The 21,430-nt window shown below is 45.7% G+C and overlaps 1 protein-coding gene across 1 annotated transcript in view; it reads left to right on the top strand.

Moving 5' to 3' along the window:
• Window positions 1–982: 982 nt before the first annotated feature.
• CACNG2 (calcium voltage-gated channel auxiliary subunit gamma 2) overlaps window positions 983–21,430 on the top strand; it is a 146,960-nt gene continuing 126,512 nt past the window's right edge. The window contains exon 1 of the mRNA XM_054989061.1: window positions 983–1,193. Within this exon, the coding sequence (XP_054845036.1) occupies window positions 983–1,193 (211 nt within the window). The remainder of the gene's footprint in view (window positions 1,194–21,430) is intronic.

Below are 21,430 nucleotides of genomic sequence, written 5' to 3'. Positions count from 1 at the left end.
AGGTGGGAGCGGAACTAGCAAGGCAAGGAGAGGCGCGAGACACCGACGGGAAGCATATCCTGCAGCAAGCCTCCTGCTTTCCTTTCTTTTCAGAAGCTTTGCGGAGAGGGGGGAGGAAGGGAAATCCGTCTTCATTCTCTGGGAGAGACTCCCCCCTCCTCTGTCCATATTACCACCACGACCAACATCACCACCAATAACAACTGCTGCTCTGCCGCCGTGGTGGAGGGAAAGCCATGGAAGGCAAGACCTTGGCACCTGTTCATCTGAAATCAAGGGCTTACGATATACTTGCAAGTCTGGTTCGGTGGTAGAAAGCGGCGAGAGAAAAGACAGAACTGAAACAAACGCAAGCAAGCAACGAAAACCGATACCAAAAAAAATCCAAGGAAGATAACTGGGACAAAAAGGGATTTTTCATGGCGCAGGCTGCAGAGCTAAGCAAGAAGACTGAAGGTTGCATCTCTGCTCTTACGGTCTCTAACTGTCTAGGTCCAGATAATGAGAGAGTGTGTTGAGGATGCTGTTTCTGTTGCCGCTACCGCTGCTGCTGCTGCTCCCCTGTTCACTGTGGAAGCCATCTCCAAATTAGCCATTACATATGGAAACTGGAGACCAGAATTTTAGAAAAAGGGATTAAGGCATCTCATTTGGGGGGGGGGTTATCTATTTTTTCCTTTTATTTTATTTTTTTAACACACACACACACACACACATAATATGAACAGCCGGAACGTTTCTCTTTTAAAAGGCAAGCTTCTTCCCGTGTGATTTTTTTTCTTCCTTTACACTGATTCTGTGGGCTTTCTTACCTCCCTTTTTATATATAGATCTCTCTCTATCGATCTCAAATAGATATCCATTATATTATTCTTATTCTTAGAGGAGATATTATTTTATTTTATTATTAACATACAAACACACACACACACACACAGCCCAAGAATCCGAAGGCGGTGGGGTATTTGTATAATGAAGAATTATGGGGCTCTTTGACAGAGGCGTTCAGATGCTTTTAACCACCGTTGGTGCTTTCGCTGCCTTCAGCCTCATGACCATCGCTGTGGGGACCGATTACTGGCTCTACTCCAGAGGGGTTTGCAAGATGAAAGGCACCGGCGAGAATGAAACCAGCAAAAAGAACGAGGAAGTCATGACCCATTCTGGATTATGGAGAACCTGCTGCCTGGAAGGTATTTCATTCCGGATCTCTCCCCCCTTCCGTCCTTCCCCCTCTCCCCCTGTGCCACCATTTTCAGCCCCACTCCCACGGAGCCAGGGTGCTTGGGTTCGTTTCTGAGGACAAAGTTTAAAATATCCGAGCGAGGTGCACATTTCCATTCTGTTCCCATTCCCCCGCTTCTCCTTCCCGGTCCCTCTGAAAGCCCTGCTAATTGCAACAACTCTGTATTGTGAAAACACCCCAAAGACCTTCTGAAAAAGCAACTGTGTTCGATCCGCCTCTTTCCGGCTTCTTCTTAGTACTTTTTGGAAAGCGAGCAAAAGAGAAATTACTGTATTATTGGAGTGCGCGGCTGGCTTCTAATGACAGGGGGAAATAATTGGTCTCCTTTTGCGAATTGGGTTAATGACTATAAGTCTGGGAGAGTGAAAGTGTGTGTGGTGGGGGGAGCACAACAACTTCTTGTGCCCGCTTTTCTTAACCCCAGCAATATTCTGCGTGTCAACAACGAGCGGTCTGGTGGCGCCTGGGGCTGCCTCTTTCGGTCAAACTCGAGTGGTCGTGTCGCGGTCGTCTCAAGCAGACTTTTACAGTGTCTTGAAGCAGCTACATATTGGTTGGGATGGGCTGTGATCGGGGCTGTGTTGGTTCCAAGGGAAGGATGGCCGAATCTCCAACTGAACAAGTGGCAGAAACCCCTTTCTCCCTCCCCCCCCGCTCCAGTCTAATGGGCTCCTGAACAAGAGCGAGCCCGGCTCCCACCCGGATTGACATGCCTGATGGCATCAGAGCCTCGCTACTGCAGCCAGTTTCTGAAATCAGAGGCTGGGAATAGGCGAGGGGAGGAGGGACGTCGGCGGTTTGCTTTGAAATGTGCTATTCAGCATTGCTTTCGGTATGGACGTGGAGAGCTGGGGGGAGGGGGGCTCTTCAGATCGTGCGTGGAAAAGTGAAGGGGGGCTGATGCAAATGTGGGGTGCTGGATGGACGCGCATCGCATCACCACGGACTGTATGTTTAAGAATAGAATCGGAACTTGGGGGGTAGGGGGTGGCCACAGAGCGCTCATGTGGACACGCATGTACATGCTCCTGCTGTCCCCGCCTCAATCGAACCGGTGCCGATCGCTGGTGCTGCTACTGCCTGGAAATGGGTTCCCGCAGAATCCTCTAAGTGGAAGGGGGGGTATGAAATTGTTCCGGTGGTCTCTGTCCCCCTCCCCCTCCCCCCCCCCCCAAGTAGAGGACAGAAAGCAGGCAGCTCTTTAGAAATGCTTGTGGCCGGGAAGAAGAGTGCGATCCCACCCTCTCGCCCCCGTTCTTGGTGCAAACGGTTGAGTGATGGTTGAACATGTTTTGAATAGCTAAGTGACTTCATTGAGCGATGGTCTATTTGACGCATACTGCAATTGGTGCCCTTTCTCTCTCCAAGCCGCTGCCTTTTCACATATTCTGCAGAGGAGCTCCATGCTGAAATACTCCCTGCTATCTCCAAGCCAGAAAAATCAATACGGGTAAATTAATTGGGGGTGTTTTAAACACACGCACGCACACCCCCTCCCTCCCTCTAGAGAAAGAGAAAGAGATTTAAATGCCCTCTTCCCTCTGAATAGCCTGTCAGACAGCTATTCATTAGGATCGAAGCATAGAGGAAGAGCATCGATTGGATTAAACATTGATGAGATTCGCTGCCTTCTGCCGAAGCGAACGGAGGGAGCCTGGCTTGCCTTGGGGGGCGGGGGAGGCGAAAAAGAAACGCGCCTTCTTCCCGGGCTGTGTCTCCCGGCTCCGGAGCCTGGGGCGGCAGGCAAGCGGGTGGAGGAGCTGCTTTGGAGCAGCAGGCACGGAACGACCCGGAGGTTGAGCCCGGGAGGTGCGGGGTCTTCCTCCGGGGCGTCTAGATCCAGGGGCGCGTCTCTCTGGCTCCCGGGTGTTTGGCGATGGAGGATGGAGCCGTGGAGTTCTTCTCCTCCCTCGCAGCCCTCTGCTCGGGTCCTCTCGCTCGCCTCTGCCTCCCCCTTCCCGGCTGATCGTGCTGTGGTCGCCCGCAGATTAAAAGGGAAAGGCTCTTTTCATGAAAAGCTTCTCCCAGCTGCCCCCACCCGAGACGTGCCGTCAGCCTCTGTCAGAAGGTGCTTCGCGCCTCTCTCCCTCTCGCTCGCAAAAGGGGTGTGAGATGCAGACCCGGAGGCTCCAGCCGGGGCCCTGCGGGATGCTGTCGCGGCTCCCTCCCCTCCTCCCCCAAGGGGGTGGGTGGGGAGGGGGATACTCTGTTGCCAAACACAACCAGCAGCTTCACTTTCCTCCAGGCTGTGATGCCCAGCTGAAGCTTGGATCTCCCGCCCACCCACAGCAGGCAGAGGCAACCAGGAAGGAGAAGGCAGTTGCCCTCACCTCTGCCGGCCTTTGCAGGGAAACAGTGGCCCTGAAAGAAGCGTCACCCTTGGCTTGGGTCAGGCTGTCTAGCCTGGGGCTCCTGGAGGCTGGAGCTGGGAGATCAAAGGGCTGTGAAAGGGGGACACCTAGGCGGAGATGACCTCTGGGTTGCCCAGCAGTCTTCCTAGCTGAAAGGAGGAAGAAGGGGAAAGGGTTTCTTTCCTTCCCATCCTTTCTTCTGAAGAGTGGATGTAACAGAGTGGATTCATATAAGTCTTGTCAATTTGCTAATTCATGGACCCCAAGGAAAGGCATTTGGATGGTGTTTCTGATTTTCTTTTTATCATGTAGTTGGCCTCCGGAAATATTACTTTGGTCTTCCTTTTCTGAAGAATAAAGGCAACCTGAAAAGTTTTCCAGACTGGATTTGAAAGTTGCCCGCTGGTGGGGAGGACTCTATTTTTCCTCTCTCCCTCCCATTCAAGGCTTAGCTACGTGTGCTGCCTGTGAAAAGAGAAAGAACAGGATCAAGTTTTATTTTGTCATCTTCGAAAAGGCACGATGCTCACTGGTTAGGAGTGCTTTAAAGAAGGGAAATGGACTAAATGATTTCACTAGTCCCCTTGAAATCTATACTTCTGCCACCCTTCAAATCTGTAACAATTTAGGATTGCTCTGGAAGTGTATCAAAGCAAATATCACACAATTCGTTTCTCCCTGTAACCTTGACTGTGAGGTGAATATGTCATCTTCCATGTTGGTTGGCTTTTCACTAAATGAAAACCAGATCCATAGATCTTATGAATATAAGACCACATTATGGTGTTTCCACACAACCTTGTCTCATGCTACTCATTTGCTGAACAATGTCTGGCCTCAAGGGAGTAATACTTTGGTTGTAGGCCTTCACCTCTGCCTAGTACTGAAAAAAGACAATATTTTGGTACTGGTGGAAATGCAATCCTTTGCCCACCTAGCATGCCTATTGTTAATGCAAATGCTGTTGGGCATACGGTTATTCATGTGCCGCTGGTTCTGTAGCTTCAGACTTTGCCCAGGATGAGGATTTCTAGGATAGGTAATTTCTTGAGGCAAACTATTGTTGGTATATTTGGATGCCCAATGCCAGAAACTGTTGAGAGTTTATGCCTGGACTGAGGTAAATTCCAGCTTGCCCAGTCAGTGACCTTTGCAGCTGGAGGGAAGACAGAGAGAGGGAGATTAACAGTAACGAGTGACACCATTCCTCTCCCGTAATGCCCACACCATCCTGAAAACTGTGATGCCACAGCTGCAGTGCTGTGGAAGTCAGCCCCTTGGAATATACATGCAGCTGCTTTGTAGCGAGTCAGACCACTGGTTTATCAAGGTCAGCAGCACTGTCTACTCTGACCGGCAGCAGCTCTCCAGGACCTTGGGGAGGGATCTTTCCCATCACCTGTGACCTGATCCTTTGAGATGAAGAGGCCTGAAACTTAGCTTGGGAACTTCTGCATGCAAAGCGAATTGTTTTGCTGCTGAGCCACAGTCCTGCCCCAATACAGTAGGACTTACTTTAAGTAAACATGCGTAGGGTTAGACGGCACGAGTTTGGGGCTTTCTAAATGTGTATCAGAGGCTGAGCTATTCTCTGCTGTACCATTCAACTGTAGAAACATTTAGCGCTTAAAAAATAAAAGGTAGTTAATATTAGCAGGTCATTGGGATGCCCCACCATGTCCAAACACTATTTTCTGCACCTATGGCTTTTTCAAATTTTCAGCTTTTAAAAATATTCTTTATTTTCTTTATTTCTTGGAAGATTGTGCACTTTCTCCATCATTATAATACACATATATATCCTGCTTTTTTTTTTAAGGGAAGGGACAGCTACATGACCTTTTATTTATTTGCTTAAAATATTTTTATTTCCAGAAAAGCACAACTGAAAATGGCTTACTAATCTAAAAACACAAATAGCCACCTAAAACCTCAGTATTACAATATGACAAAAAAAGAGCCCCTCTACTACTGCATATGTATGTTCTGGCCAGATATTTCAAATCAAGAACATTTTCCTCTAGATTCTCAAAGCCCACCTGTGCAATCTAGACTTACACAGCTCCCTAAACCTCCTAAGCTTTGGGGGCAAGACACACAGCGCTACAAAGCTGCTCCCTTTCAGGCCTGAGCCATCAGGGGTGGGGCTAAGCAGGCTGGAAAGTTCAAGCGACCTTTCTCTGCTTTATTTATTATCTGGCCTGAGTATCTTCTTGTTGCCTTTGAATCAGGACTTTCAGGGCTTGGCAAGAAGAGGCCATTATTTGATCTGGCCCTGGTAGTCCTATCAAATTTTAATCAAGATTAAAAGTTGTTAATTTTTTCCATAAGGAAAAAGGAAATGTGTTCCCAGGTTGCAAGAAGCAGAGACATTCGGAGACATTGTACTGTTACATCACATCTCTCTTTGGGGTGTTGTATGTAATATATACAAGTTGGTGTTTTATGCTGTGTCTGAATGCATTTACTCCATGAGGATGAAGCTACAAACCAGAGCATGATGTAGTGGTGAGAGTGCTGGGCTAGGACCTGGAAGAAGTTGCCTGGGTTCTCAGCAATTCAGTTAGGGCTCCTGAGCCAAAGAGGTGAATTAAAGCCTTAACATTACTAAATAAATCGTGGTCAGTGAGGTAATGAATATGAAGTGTTTTGGACGTATTGAAATAAGCTGTGTAAATGCTCATTCTCTCTCTCAAAATGAGATTGGAACCGCTTGGAAAGGAAAGGGTGTGGTGTAGATCTTACTACAGGCAGCCAGAAATGTGTTCTTCAGACTTCCGGTTTCCTCTTCTATTTCATCCATCTCTGAGTGGTTTGCCTTTTACTTCTCCTTAGGGAGAAATGGACCACACTCCATTTTTGTTCAAGGGGAAGCACCACTGCCCACACAATGGATTTTCTGCACAGATGTCACTTTTTTGTGCAGAAAACTATACAGTGTGCCATGACTTGCCTCTGCACAGAGGCCCTGGATTTCCTTAGAGGCCTCCCATCCAAGTACTAACCAGGGCCAACCTCTGTTTAGCTTCTGAGATCAGATGATATTGGTCTAGCCTGGACCGTCCTGGTCAGGGCATCAAACTCTTAGCAAAAGTGAAATTAGAAATTAATTTGGGAGTTTCATCTCAGGTGAAATAGCTGAAGAAGAGTGAGGGAAGCCAAAAGACGAATTTCTCATGGTGGTTGGGGCTCGGCAGCAGCATCTTCTTACATCCATTAGAAATTGCACAGTTTGAACGTTCTCCTTTCTTCAGCTGAACTGAAACTCAGGCCTGGCCTGGAAGAATTTCTTCCTCTTGGCACATTTAATAAGACATAAATCTCAATGTAAGCCTCATTGAGTAGGATTCTGAATACACCTGCTTAGGACTGCAGTGTTCGTCCCCACTAAGTGTGCATTGGAATGCAGTTTAAGTCTTTCTTTCTGTATCTTGTTGTATCCTTGTTCAAGATGCAGACATGTACATCGTGAAACCTGTTATATTTACACCCAGCCCAATCTAATCCCATTAAGTGTAATACACATCTTGTATTTCATTTTGCAAACTGAAAACTAGGAGCTTTACCACCATGACATGGCTACTTGCAATCTTCATCTATTGCTGCAGCAATCATTTCCAAATTGGGGGGGGGGGGGGCGTTTCCAGTATAGATCTTTTAGGTTTGCAGTTGTTCATTTGCATGTTTGAAAGCTGTAAACACCCATCAGCCATGTTACCTGTTCTTGTATAACTCGTTCTTTGATGGCCTTTCTCTATTCATTTTCATGAACACTGTTTCTGAGCTTCAGTTTAATCTCCATACCTAGAGACTAATTTGACCCTCCTTTTACAGATATCCAAGAACTAAAAGAGATCGGCTCTCTGATGCCTTGTGAAGCAAACAGGAATGAATTTGATTTTCTTTCGCTGCATGGTTATTGGTTTTGTCATGTCATTACTGTTGGAGAAAGGGATTGGTCTTGGAGGCTCGTATGTGGGGCGGAGGGCGGAGAGAACAGTCCACTGAGAGTAAGCGTGAGTGATGTGCAAGGGGCTAGGCATCCCTGTGGAGCTGCCTGGTGTGAAGGCAAGTAATTGAATGGAGACTGTTGTCAAAAAGTATCCCAGCCTAGAAACCCTTCCGAAAAGGAAATTAACGAGCTCGTCTCTTCCTCTTTGCAGCTTGTTATAGTGGAGCGGGGCAGTGAGTGTGCACATAAGCCAGAGTGCAATTTCCACCATCACGAAAGCAAAATGTTGACAGCGTGTGGAGGAGGGAAGCAAGCAGGATTTGGGCAGCACATCTCTTACCCTGTTCTGACAACTCCCTGACCTAAATAGGACCCTGCGATTCAGTTTCAAGCCCCCATATTTTCCTGCCAGCATCATTGAACTATGATTCATTGCTCTGTCACCTGAGTTGTCGAACCCAAGGCCCCTGCATCGTTCTGCAAGTACTCTTCCATCTCTGTGTGTCCTCGGATTCAGAATGCCTTTTAATATTAATAAATCTCCTGCCGAGGTTTGCCAATGGAGCACAATCTTGATTTGCGGCCATAGTTGCTGTTCCAGCTCTGGAGTCTCTGCAGTGCTTCTACCTTCTCACTTCTCTCGCTCCAGACTCCCGCTATTAGCACCAGATTCACACAGCTTTGCTCATGCACTTCCAGCCTGACTGATAGTATCCCATGCTGTGTCAGCCTTAGATCTCCTCTGAGCACAACACACTTAATTGCTGTGGATTAAGGCAGGGTGGTTGTCTCTTAGCAAGAGGCCTGGATGCAGAACGGTGTCTCACACAGAGTGGGAAGTGATTGTCCAACACATTGCTCACATTGTCCACCTGCAGGAAGGTTTGGGTAAGGACTGTAGCTCTGTAGGAGAGTTCGTGCTCTCCATCAACAAGGTCCCAGGCTCTATTTCCTCTGGTTTAAGGAAGAATCTGAAATAGCAGACCTGAAAAACTCTAAAAACCCGGGGAGCTGCTGCTTCTCAAATAGAGAGCATTGGACGAAATGGGCCCTTTGATCTGAGATAGTTGCTTAGATTTTAGAAGGAAGTACTGTTTGACTTGGGCCGCTTTCAGCAAGAGTGGTCTGAGAGATTCTGGGACCCTGAGCAAAAGGGTAAAGGACTAAATGGGGTGGGGGGTGTGGTAGTGAGCTGCCCTCTGGCATTTTGAAAGCAGAACTTAGCTTTGCCCCCACCCTGTGGGACTATAGGTGGAACGTCCTAATGGATGCTTCACCCACAGCCACCCCTTTAAACTGGGAGAAAATAGGTTCATTTTCCTTTGGATTAAGAAGGAAAGCCCCAAGAATGCCTTGAGTTCGATTTGAGTTGTGCTTGAGTTATGCTTGGAAAGAGCACCGTGTCATGCGGATGTTCCTGTCTTACGTGGAGAGGGAAATGCCTGTGTAGCCATAGCTGTAGTGTGGCTTCTGTAGTTCATCAGGGAAGTCTAGAGTCATCTCAAGCCAAGCCCAACAAGTGTTTTGGAAACTGGAGGGAGGAAAACATTTAACAAAACACCAAATGTTGTTCCCTGGTTGGTTGGTTTTTAAAAATGGCTAATTCTGCAGAGTGTTCTGAAGAATAATGACACGGCTGAGGCCCGGTTCAACAAAACCCACTTTATTTGTGAGATAAAAAGCTAAAGAGTGTTACAGAAATTAAGAGCCAGGATCAATGTTGTTGCTGTTGGGGGGTGATGGATGTGTTAGCATTGTCCTGAAATGCACCATGAATGGCCACTACCAAGAGAGTGGGAGGGAAACATAGTGCCAGGGATGTGAAGCTGCAGTACAGCAATAGCAGCACAACCACCGTCCAATGCAGTTTCACTGGGATACCAGAAACATTCGTTCTTTTCCAGGTATACTGAGAACCATCTCATACACATTCTAGGGGCCTTAATGAGACCTCTATGTGCATATATTTTGATGCGACTTTTACATGCAAACCAATGGGCAAGGAAAAATGGACAGGGAGAATGTTAAAGGAAGCACAGAGGCTCTTGCCCCGTGTGTCATGATGAGATTAGGGAGCTGCACATTATTTCAAGGAAAGCCTGGCCTGTGTCATATTTGTGCTGTTCGTTGCTTCCTAAGATTACATTTTGAGGGAGAAAATATGGTTTGGCACAATAAAGGTTCCCATTCAGAGGAACAAGTGCTTTAACAACTCATTCACAGGCAATTTTTACCCCTTCATACAGTTTCCCCAAACACATACAAAGAATTAGAGCAGGTGAAGGAATATATAAAAACATGCATTCGATAATGTTAAAGATCTTGACTATAATGGGCTTTTTCCCATCCTAGCTAGACAGGAATTGAGGAAGCAGTGCCTTTGAAGGTCTCATACCCTGCTACATTAGCTTGCAATATCCTGTTCCAGTTTTGGGTCTTCCTTGTGTGAATGGAATCTATTATTTTTTAAAATGTTGTGCCATTTTCTGTTTCCTTGCATCAAATTTCCCCATTAAGTCTTTAAAATTAAAGTTAAGCTACGAATGTTTGATAGCATTCAAGCATAAAACTGTATTTAAAAAAATAGACTGTCCAATCCCCTGCTTGGCATTTGAATGGGCAGACATGAGAATGGATCTAGTTAGCCCTAAGCGCAGCTGTTCAAATGAGTGACAAGCTCATAGTGCTGTTCTGAGCAGACACCTCCTCCTAAGCCCAGGGACTTCCATGGAGTTGCAATTTGCCCACAAGTACAGCAGCCAGATCTGTCTTCGTGGCACACATCTTGATAGTTTTAGCTCTGTGATCCAAAGCGTGGAATGCATAGGATGTATCCTAGCATTGAGCATGGAGTTCCCCTGTATTCTACTATGTTTCTGCTGTCTCTCCTGAACCTCCAGAACGAGCGTTCCCTGGGTTGTGGGACCCATATAGAGAAATAGCCATGTAGTTTGTGGAGGAGGCTGGAGTGAGGAAGGATATGAGGATAAAACCACTCCTTTCTCTTCTACAAGTGCAACTCCAGTGAGGGAAGGGGTAATTGTCATCCACTTGTCTCTACCTCAGCTCACCAACCTTCATGGCTGTTACTCAGTGTGGATTCCACAACCCCATGAATTGTTTTTTGGGGGAGATCAGCAGGGGCTGCAGGAATGAAGAGGAACGTGGGGTAATGTCTGCACATGACTGAGTGGATACACAGTGCTGTTCACAATCCTGCTACAAGGCTGTCTCAAGATTGCTGGGATTTCTGAAACCATTAATATCACAGACTCCTATCTCAAACTGCCTTTCTGTGATAGCTGTATCTTTGCCTGTAGCTCAAACCATGGAAATCAAGACTAGAAAAAAGACTCTGTTTGTTCAGTGAGTTGTGAAGCGAATGCATCTATTTTCTTGCCATCCTGACACCTTTGTGCATGTGCACCTTTCCCCTTTTGCTTCAAAAAGTGTCTGAAATGTAAGTATTCCATAAGATATCCACACTATTGACATTCTGGATTCAGATAACTCTTCTTTGATTGGATTGGTAAATGATTTCATATCTCTGTTATGTATTTGGCAAAAAGAAGATGGTCCAAGGCAAAAAACAGAAGTATCATCTTCTCTGGGACTTCAGAATGCAATAGAAAGCTTTTATCTTTGTGTCCTCTTCCATCCTCACAGAATAAGGTCCCAGCATGTGAAGGATCTGCTGTATGCCTTTTCTTCAGGCTTATGTAAGGAATTTGTCATGGGAAGCCTCAGAAAGCTGGAAGCCATTCTGCTGCCAGATGTGAAAAGCCAGAGAGTGATTGCCCAGTTCTTGCAAGTTCCTCCAGGAGCATCTTTGCAACCAGAGGATCTAGGCACTGACTCTGGGAAAACAGGGTGGCTATCCAGACAGACCCTTCCAAGATGTTGCCCAGCATTTTCCACAGGTGCCCAAGCGGCCCAGCTCAGATTTGGAGCGAGTGCCACAACATTTATATCCTGGCTTGCTTTTTTTCAGGAGAGGCACCCAGGGTGGCTAACGAAGAAATGTTACATGCAAATCAGTGAAAGCAGCCCCATGGAAGGGTCCTTACCATCTCTCCCTGCCTCCAGTGCAGAGTGGCAAGCTTCCGTTGAGTCTCCTTTGAGCCAGGCAGGCCAAGGGAAAGAACCTCTTTTCCTTTCCATAGGCTAAGCTGTAGAATGGCTAGACCAAGTCCACTGTGATTGCTGGGTTGAGGTGAGCCTTGTTTTTCATGTTTGCTGATGGCAGCAGTAGCAGATTTCTCACATAAGTGTGTTCAAAAACTGGAGAGTCTGCAAGAGAGAGAAAGAATGTCTTGCCCATAGGCATCCTCTAGGTTTGGATATTCAACTATTACTAGATTATCTAATTTATTTTTACCACTGATCTTGGACATTGTGTATTTTTCAATGTCACACTGAAATACTAGACAAAATTTGCAAAGCCTTCTAGTCTAAATGTGAATATTAGGGCAGGGAAGACCCATATTTGAAATTTAATGCTGTCCTCGCCAAGGGTAACTGCAATTATGCTAAGTGGACTAAGGGATCATTTGTCCCAAGTCCTGCAAAAAGGAGTGGAGGTCTATGGCCAGGGGCCTGAAAGCCTGCCTTTGGCAGCCGTTGTGCTGCACTTTGAAAAATCTGTAGCTGTGAGGAGGAAAACAGAAAGGCGAACCGTCCTCTTGCATCATTTGTTTGCTTTAGAAGGGACTGGTTTTTCTTTAATACCAAAGAAACCATCATGAATCTTAGCACAGACATTTTAGATATTTGTGGGAACAGACAGTAATAAGGTTCTGGAATTTAAATTCCTAACCTTGTTCATTGCTCCAATAGTGTTCTGTTCCTTTGCTTCAAGTATTCCTATTTAACCAAGGACAGTCCCATTTTGCTGGGATCTTGCCCCAGTAAATTAATTGTCCCAATTTTAGTGAGATTTGCTAGAATTGCCAGTCTTCGCATCCCAAGCCATCTCTGAGCAGGATAATGGCAGGTTTCTGTTACAAAAGCATGCAACAGGACATGAATGAACACAGAAGCATTATGTAGCACAGTGGTCCCCCAACCTTTTTGGCACCAGGGACCGGTTTCGTGGAAGACAATTTTTCCACGGACCGGGGTTGGGGTTGGGGAATGGTTTCGGAATGATACAATTGTGCACTTTATTTCTTTTATAATGTAATATATAATGTAATATATAATGTAATATAATATATAATGTAATAATTATACAACTCACTAAAATCCAGAATCAGTGGGAGCCCTGAGTTTGTTTTCCTGCAACTAGATGGTCCCATCTGGAGGTGATAGGCAACCAACTACCTCGCCTGCTCCCTGGAGCTGGCTCTGCACTCGCCCGCCACTCACCTCCTGTGCGGCCCAGTTGCTAACAGGCCATGGACCAGGACCGGTCCGTGGACCGGGGGTTGGAGACCCCTAATGTAGCACATGTTATATGTTGCGGTTGGTGAGGTATGCAGTAGTAAAGGCAGAAATGTGTTCCTATGACATTAATGGAGGCTCCAATATGTGGGACACACTGGTATAAGCTACCATCCAGCGCTTGATTTCAAAGAAGAGAGAGGCTGGTGCCCAATTTGTTAGGGAACCAAGTCTCTTGCCTGGTACTCCTGAACCGGAATACATAGGGATATACAGTAGTTATGCATTGGGGATCTGAAAAGACACTCTGCACTTTTTCAGAGGCATCTTTCTTTCATACTAGCTCAGCTATTACAGGTCTGAGACCTAGCACATTACAAAGATTCTGACATAAATGAAGCTGTGGCTGCTATTTATACGCGCACATACCAGATTACTGAGTCTGTTTGGAGTCACTGTGGCCTAGCTGGAACTAAAGGATTAGTATTATTCATTGGTATGCCAGTTTTCAATTCCAGGGAGTGGTATTACTTTATCTCACTTTCCCCCAGCATTAACCTGTTGGATAGGGCATTATTATTCCCATTTTACAGACAGTAGGATTATCCATGTATTATCACATTTTTATCCCACCTTTCCTCCAAGAAGCTGAAGGTGGCATACACTGTTTCCCTCTCCTATATTTGCTCCTCATCACACTCCTGTGATGTAGGTTTGGTGCAGAGAGTGTGAGTGGTCCAAGGTCACCCAATGAAGTACATGGATGAGCAGGGATTCAACTCCAGGCCTTTCTCATCCTAGCCCATCACTTTAACAATTGCACCATACACATTAAGCCTCCTATCAAATTTGTGGTTGAGCTGAGATTGGTAGACCTGCATTTCAAGAGCACCATTCTGATCAAGCATCTCAATCTTGCTTCTGTTGCATGCATGCAAGTGTTTGCTGAATAGGTAATGGACATATTGGTTGCTACTACTGGATTGTGTTTGATTTAAAAATATATGAACCCGTGTACTGTAGTGGTTAGAGTGTTGGACTAGGATCTGGGATATCCGCTTCAAATCCCCACTCTGCCGCGGAAGCTTGCTGGGTGACCTTGGGCCAGTCACAGTCTCTCAGACTAACCTGCCTGAGAGGTTATTGTGAAGATAAAAGGGAGGGGAGAGAATGATATGAGCTGTTTTGGGTCCCCGCCGGGGAGAAAGGCAGGGAGAAATTGGGTAATTAGATAAATAAAACTTCTCTTACACACAGGTATAATTCTTGTGCCACTCCCCTGGGGGTGTGGATTAGCGAGCTGATTTCATATTTGGTATTAAGGCTGTTAAAGAAAGAGGTTAACTGGACACATATATACAAGCTAGCTTATTCTGACCAGTTAAGTCTTCTGTTGACTGCCTGCCTTGAATGGCACCAGCTCACAAATGAAATCTTTCCCAACCTCACTACTGGAGATCCTGCAACTTGCCTGGGTCCTTATTTCGGCAACACACCGCTATGCTACGCCCCTTCTTTGTATAACCATATTCTTCAGAAACATTTAGCATTTCACAGTATCAACAAAACATTTTATTACCTGCGCCTTCCGGTCTCCTCTGCTTGCCCCCCCCCTCCCCATGTTCTTCATTATACAATTCAGTGGTGACCCCAGGGGTCCTTTACAGTTGTTGACATAACATCCTATTGGCCAGATGTCAGGCTATTAAGAGGCCAGTGATGGGCTTACAAAGAAGCTAATAACCAGCAGCCCCATCTGGGAGAGCTGTCAGATTATCAGTCTTGCTGAATGAGCTGTTTCTGTCACTGTCGATGACTGTTTATTTGACTACCTCATGTCAGAGGTCTTCAAGCAGCCTCAAAGTGGCATCTCAAGAGCCAAAACGACGAAACTCCAGGTACAGGGTGCAAAAGGGTGAATTTGTGACTGCAATAAAACTTGTAGAGGAAAAAAAATCTTCTGATCACTCTCACTAGATGGAATATATACCCCAGAATAGTCTGCCTAGAGATGCACATTTCCCTTTAAACACAACGTGTGAACAAGCTATCAACACTTGCCACTCCACAAATACCAATAGACTTATAAGGTCCCTACTTATCTCACTGACAAACTCCTGTCGCTTGACAGCTGCATGATCTTTGGTGGAGGAATTCCACACCAGCTGCTCACAGATGTCTCCCAAGCCACAATCCTTTATTATGAGACAGGCAGTTTGTTTCTGTGTCTGTGCAACAATGGCAGATGTGTTGTTTGACTTTGGCTTTCTGCCCCCAAATCTTCCATCTGTCTCTCACTGTCCCTTCTTTCCTTTCAAGTACTCATTCATTCATTCTTGTTCTCCCCCTTCAATTCCTCTTACTAGGTTTTCTCTCTTTCCCTTCCCATTTTCCCGTAAGGCTCAAGTACTCTTGTCACTCCTACATAAAGGTATAAAACCCTTTACTCTGCTCAGATTTGGTCTGTTTTAGTCAAGCAAAGGTAGTGGTTGTGGTGGCTTGACTGCTGCCCTTCTGGGTCCAAACGTTTCTAATACTTCTTTGAAAACCGAGTGTTGCATCTTTCTTTAGAAGGGATGTATTTTGAAGTAGAGACAATGAAGGTGATGAGAATTTCTCTTGCAATCCATGACGCTTACAGAACAGGCATAGGCATGAATGTGAAATAAGTGTATAGACCAGTTTTGTTTGTAGCCAAAGCTACAAAATGGATGTTTCTACAAGCATCAGCACCAATGCACACATCAGGAGGAATTAAATAATCCAAATAAAGCATTGCCCAAGAAAAGACTTTCAGAGAGAGAATGGAACTTTGGGCTATCAGATTCCAGTGCGCTAGAGCTGGGGAGTACAGAAGTCCCCCAGTGATCAGCAATGGCAGATAAGCTTCCCTGAAAGGCAGCTTTCCCCCACTACTGATCAGCAATGAAGATGTGCAGGTGTAGGGAAGGGGCTGGCGTGTTCCAGCATGCACTCTCGTTCATGTGGAGCAATGGTGAGACTCACAAGGCAGGGTCAGTTTCCATGTCTGAATTGTGCGGCCTAGAACACATCTCAGATTCCTCTGCAACACACATAGTTTCCATGGCAAACATGGGAAAGATGTTAATGTAGAAAAAGGTCCCAGAAGCTAGAAATTAAAAAAAAAAACACTACAGTAAGGTTGCAGTCCTAAAAACATTTTCCTGGGAGTAAGCTCTGTTGAATATACTGGGAGTAACTTCTGAGTAGATCGTCTTAGGGTTGCCCCCTAAAAGTGGTGATTCTTAAGCTGTGTTGAATCATAGTTCCTGGTTCTGGTTTGCTTCTTATCCGCAGGCTACTCTGTTTTCTTCACTGTACTGCCATTACTCAGAGGACACCATAAAGGCTTCCAACTTTAAATTCAAATGCTGTGTTTTCCCTTTGAGGCCCTGATGCACTGAAGATATCTGTACACCAGGCATTTCTTTGAACTTTCTATTGTAGTTGTTTGTGCTTCTGAAGAGGCACTGAAAAGAAACATGCCTGTATTGTCATCATTCTTAGTTCTTTCCTCCAAGATTTGCATCGGAGCCTCCATGACCAGTTAAAATGCACTGGGGGAAGATCTGGGCAAGGGGCTCTGTGAACCACAGTTTACAAAGCATTGTACTATAGAGGCTTTGGCATCATTGGGGGCAGTCGTAAGATGATTAAAAGGTTAACCTGTTTTCTATTCAAATTATGAAAATTTGGAGTTCACACACAATGCCCAACATTTTTTTTCCATTCTCTCAAGGGCTGCAGATTAAAACAGCATTCTTTTTCATTTCTGTTGCTAAAGTTGCTTCCAACTGTGTATGCACAAATGCCGGCTGCTCCTGCTGAAAGCCGTCATTCAGGGAGGAAGGAGTGGACGGAAGTGCTGAGCTTTCAAAGACGTGCCACTTCTCTTCCTTCACTACTCTTATTGAATGTCAGCTTGGAAGATCCCAGCCCCAAGTGGCATAGTCTACCTCTCCTCTTACTCTGACAGCTGTCACTCAAGCAAGGCTTGTCCAGGCACGGGGCTGCATGCATCAGCGCCCAGAGAGCCAACATGGAGGTGGTTGAAGGTGGTGAGACCTCATGATGTGCTCTCTAAGGCTAAAGAGCTTAAAGCCTGCCACTCAGAAACCACCAACAAATGTAATGACAAAACAGTGGCCAGTGCAAAGTTCAAGCAAGGCCACAAATGTCCAGCAGCTCCCAATTGTCTGTGGGGGTGGCAGGGAAGCGGGGAGAAGGTAAAATAGTTAGTATTTAAACATTACAGGCAGAGTTTGCCTGGAAACATGGCTGAGTGAGGCCCGAAGCCTTTTTCCAGTACTGTGGTAAGCAAAGGAGCCTGTGATGCAGAGGTTAGAGTATTGGACTAGGAACTGAGAGAACCAGGTTTGAATCCCCACCCTGCCATGGAAGCTTGCTGGGTGACTTTGGGCCAGCCCCACAGTCTCAGCTTAACCTACCTCACGAAGTTGTTGTGTGACTTGTGAGCATAAAATGGAGGATAGAATGATGTAAGCCATTTTGGGTCCCCACTGGGGAGAATGAAGAGCTATAAGTGAAGTAAATAACCAAATAGAGTGTCTTTGAGAACAGGAAGAAGGCTGTTCCTCAATATTAAGTAACCGATGCAGCATTTGGCACAAATTCCAAGTCCTTGTCTCCTACCACTACTTAGCCAAAGTATACGTACCTAAACAGAACAAATATCCCTCCTGTGTACCTGCACCTCCATCTCTTTTCCTTCCTCTGAATCAAATTTTAAATACAAAGCTCTTGAGGGCAGGTACTGTCTGCTTCTTACCCTTTAAAATCTCATTTACAATGGTGACAATAGATTGGTGGTGGTGGTGGTGCTGGTGGTGGTGGCAGTCATCGTCGTCATAAATCAGTGCTCACATGCCTGGGATCAGAGAGACTGGCTTCCTTATTAAAGCATATGACTTCCAGAAATCTTGAATCAGAACTTTTAGAAATGAATATTATTAAATGTTTATATAGCGCCTTTTAAACTACGCGCCCCAATTGCTTCACACTCTGAGCAATCCTGGCACCGCCCTGTCAGGCAGGGTTCTTATTATCCTTTCCTCTCAGACAGGAGGGCGGAGTTTGAAAGATGGCGGTTTGACTAGGACCTGCCGTCCCTGGAGTGAGTTTGTGCCTGAAGTCATCCCTTTGCAACACCAGTTCAGAGCTGCCCTACTTTGAAGGAGGTATTCAGATTGCAGCCTCCAGAAATTATTCAAGCAAAGATGAACACTTCCCCCCCCCCACCACCACCACTATATTTATTGCAGAAAGCAGGGCCAATCCAAAGGTTTTGGGCACCCCAGGCTAGCCGTTAGCCAAGCGCCCCAACCACCACTAGCTCCCCCTCTCATTACAGCCTGGGCACGCACAGAGCCTCCATGCCCTGAGCTAAGAGCAGATGGAGCTGTGTGGACAAGCAGGAGCTGCTGCCATCCAGCAAGCCAGATGGGGAGGGAGCCCAGAGTTGATGGCTACCTGTTCTTCCTCTCCCCTTCTCTCTTTCAAGGGGGTAGAGGAGGGAAAGGCAGACTGGGCATGCAGGCCTTGACTGGCATAATATGAACGCAGGCAGTAGTACTGAGGTTGAGGATACCGCTCAGTGTTGTCGCTTGACACCCCTGATGCCTGCCTCCTGACCCTCTGTCACTCTAGGTAATCACCTAGGTCCACCTAATGGCAGGACTGATCCATCCAAGCAGACCTTAGTGGATGTAATGGTCCCATTTTGGTCCTATCAAAGGCATCGTCTGGGATGGACTGCCAGAGGCTGTTGCAGTCACAGTCAGGCAGTGAAGACGGGAGTTTTACTGGCTTCTTGATGGGTAGCCGTACATGTTTGGTAAGTATTGTTGGACTTGGTAAACCATAAATTGTTCAGGTCTCAGCTCTTTTGAGGCTACATTGTCGGTCAGCTTAACTTGCTGATCTGACTTACGCTCAGTACCGGTGATGGCTCCAGGAGTCCCATTCTTGGCTGCCATGTTTCCTTATGCCCATGTGCAGTATCCAATGCTAACATGGCAGCCTGAACTGGATGCTGGCAATTTTCATGAGCAGCAAAGGCAGATTTGAGTACTAGAAGAGAAGAACAGCTCCACTCTGTCTAGATGTGGTCTACAGAACGTCTGTTGAAGGGATGCTTCCAAAGGTGGAGCAAAGTCCCCTCTTCTTCTCTGAAAAGCTCCAGCTCCTGCCTCGGCTGTCAGAGCATCAGGGTTGTAAACCTCCTCTTCAGTGTCTATTCAGACTAAAGATTCTTGTCCTTGTTGCCTGAATGTCTTCCAGCAAAAAAGGCTTTTATTCTTCTTACAGAAATAAGAAATTCACAATAAGCAAAGATCAGCATGAGTTCAGAGTTAAAAGTATGAATGATTAAATTGAAAGGGGAAAGATAAGTGATAGAAACAAACAGAAATAATGATAGCTTGCAAGAACTTCAGAGCTCTTGCCATCTAAAGAAAGAAAGAATGAGCAAGGTGGCAAATTAGGAAGGGCAATAGAAATGAAGGCATGATAGAAATGCAAACAGAAGAGGCAACAGAGGTCTTCTTTTAAAAGGAAAAAAGCAAAATCTCCTTGCAGATTTCAGGCTGTACCTTTCTTCAGACCCTCAGAAACAATTCCCAGAGTTCTTTGATGCAAGTAATGACAGTTTAAAAAATAAAGAAGAGGGAGCAGGTGTTGACATCATACTGGGTTGGATGTAACTAGCTTTTCTGGTTATAGAAAAAGGAGAAATGGGTCCCTTTGGATCACCAAAAAGCTACGCCAGGGATCATGGAACCTATATGGTTAAAAGCCAAGTGTGACAGGGCCTGTAGTAAGGAAAGGAAAGATGCAAGACTGAGTTTAAAAGCTGGCTGGATTCAACCCACTGCCCTGTGTCTCAGAATTCCAGTTTAAAACAGCAACTGTTTGGCATGATCTGTCTTGAGAGAGCCAGCATGGTGTAGTGGCTGAAGTGCTGATCTGGGAGACGCAGGTTCAAATCCCCTCTCTGCTACGGAAGCTCACATTGGGTTAGTCACTTATTCCCACTACTTCATGGAGTGGTTGTTGTGAGGATATAAAGGAGGAGGGGGAGAATTATGTTGTAGGCTGCTGTGGTTCCCTGTTATCTGTTGCGGGGTGTGTGTGTGTGTGTGTGTGTGTGTGTGTGTGTGTGTGTGTGTGTGTGTGTGTGTGTGTGTGTGTGTGTGTGAGAGAGAGAGAGAGAGAGAGAGAGAGAGAGAGAGAGAGAGAGAGAGAGAGAGAGAATAACATCCATAGAGTGATACAGCAAAGAGATACAGAGAGATATATGAATGGTGAAAAGTGGGACATAAACATCTAAAAGTGAGACAGAAATATCTAAATAGATACAGTCTCCTACTGGAGTGGACACAAAAGCTTGAGAATGTATTTCATTAAGGTTCTGGTAACAGAACCGTTATGATGACTGTTTCCTAGCCTAATTATTCTTCCACAAAGGAAACTCTTCAGGTCTCCTGAGCAGCTCCTATTATTTTCCCTGGGACCAGAAACATTCTGAATCCACTTTATACCCCATCAGAACTTTGGTCCTTCAAGATCAGGGCACAAACTGGCATGCTGAAGATCACAGATCTCCTTCAGCCTGGAAAAGGTGAATTGTGCAAGTACACAGATGTGATTTGAATCAGGGCCATGCAGAAAGGAGAGAGGGGATTTAAACCTTCAACCACCCACCTGGTTTTGAGCTTTTATTACCCAGAGCCCCTGGGATGGGCGGTATATAAATTGAATAAATAAATAATAAAATAAATAAATATTATCATCTTGAAGAAGAGGGAGTCCCATGAGTTTTTAAAGAAGTGTGGATGTTTCTACAATTATTCTCTAGGGTCTTCAGCAGAAAATGCTCTTTCCCGGCATCAGTTACCCTTTTAAAAAGTGATATCAGGGACTGAACTCGGGACCTTCTGCACGCCAAGTAGGTACCATCCCACAGTACCTGTTCAAAGCTTCATAGTCTTAGCCTTGAACGGTCTCTTTCAAATAAGTTGCTACTTGCTAGCCCTCATGGACATGAGGAAAAGCTTGTCAATGTGATAACAGGGTTTCGGAAAGAGACTTGGAAGTTGGAAGGCAAATAAAAAGAACTTTTCAAGTTAATATCATGAGGGTGTGGAAGGGGAAAGACACATTTTGCAAATTATAAGCAGCTGGTAATTCAGATGAGTGGAAGATTCAGCTATGAAACCGAGTCGCTTATCACAATTCCCAAACATGTTAATAAAATATGCAGATTAGCTCCAGCTCTTCAGCTCATAAATTTCCAATATGGCCCTTGGTGCCAAACGAGTCCGCCATCCCTGTTCATAATTAAAGATAACAAACTGCATGAAGAATAGTAACCAATGCCGAAATATTTGCAACTTTTAAATAACGATCTGAGTTCCTTGCTTTGGAAAGGCTTCCCAGCGCATACCAATAACCCATCAG

This window comes from Eublepharis macularius, chromosome 9, assembly GCF_028583425.1.
Source record: "Eublepharis macularius isolate TG4126 chromosome 9, MPM_Emac_v1.0, whole genome shotgun sequence".
Classification (NCBI taxonomy): domain Eukaryota; kingdom Metazoa; phylum Chordata; class Lepidosauria; order Squamata; family Eublepharidae; genus Eublepharis; species Eublepharis macularius.
Note: the sequence above shows the minus strand (reverse complement) of the source record. Positions and strands in the feature narration are given on the sequence as shown.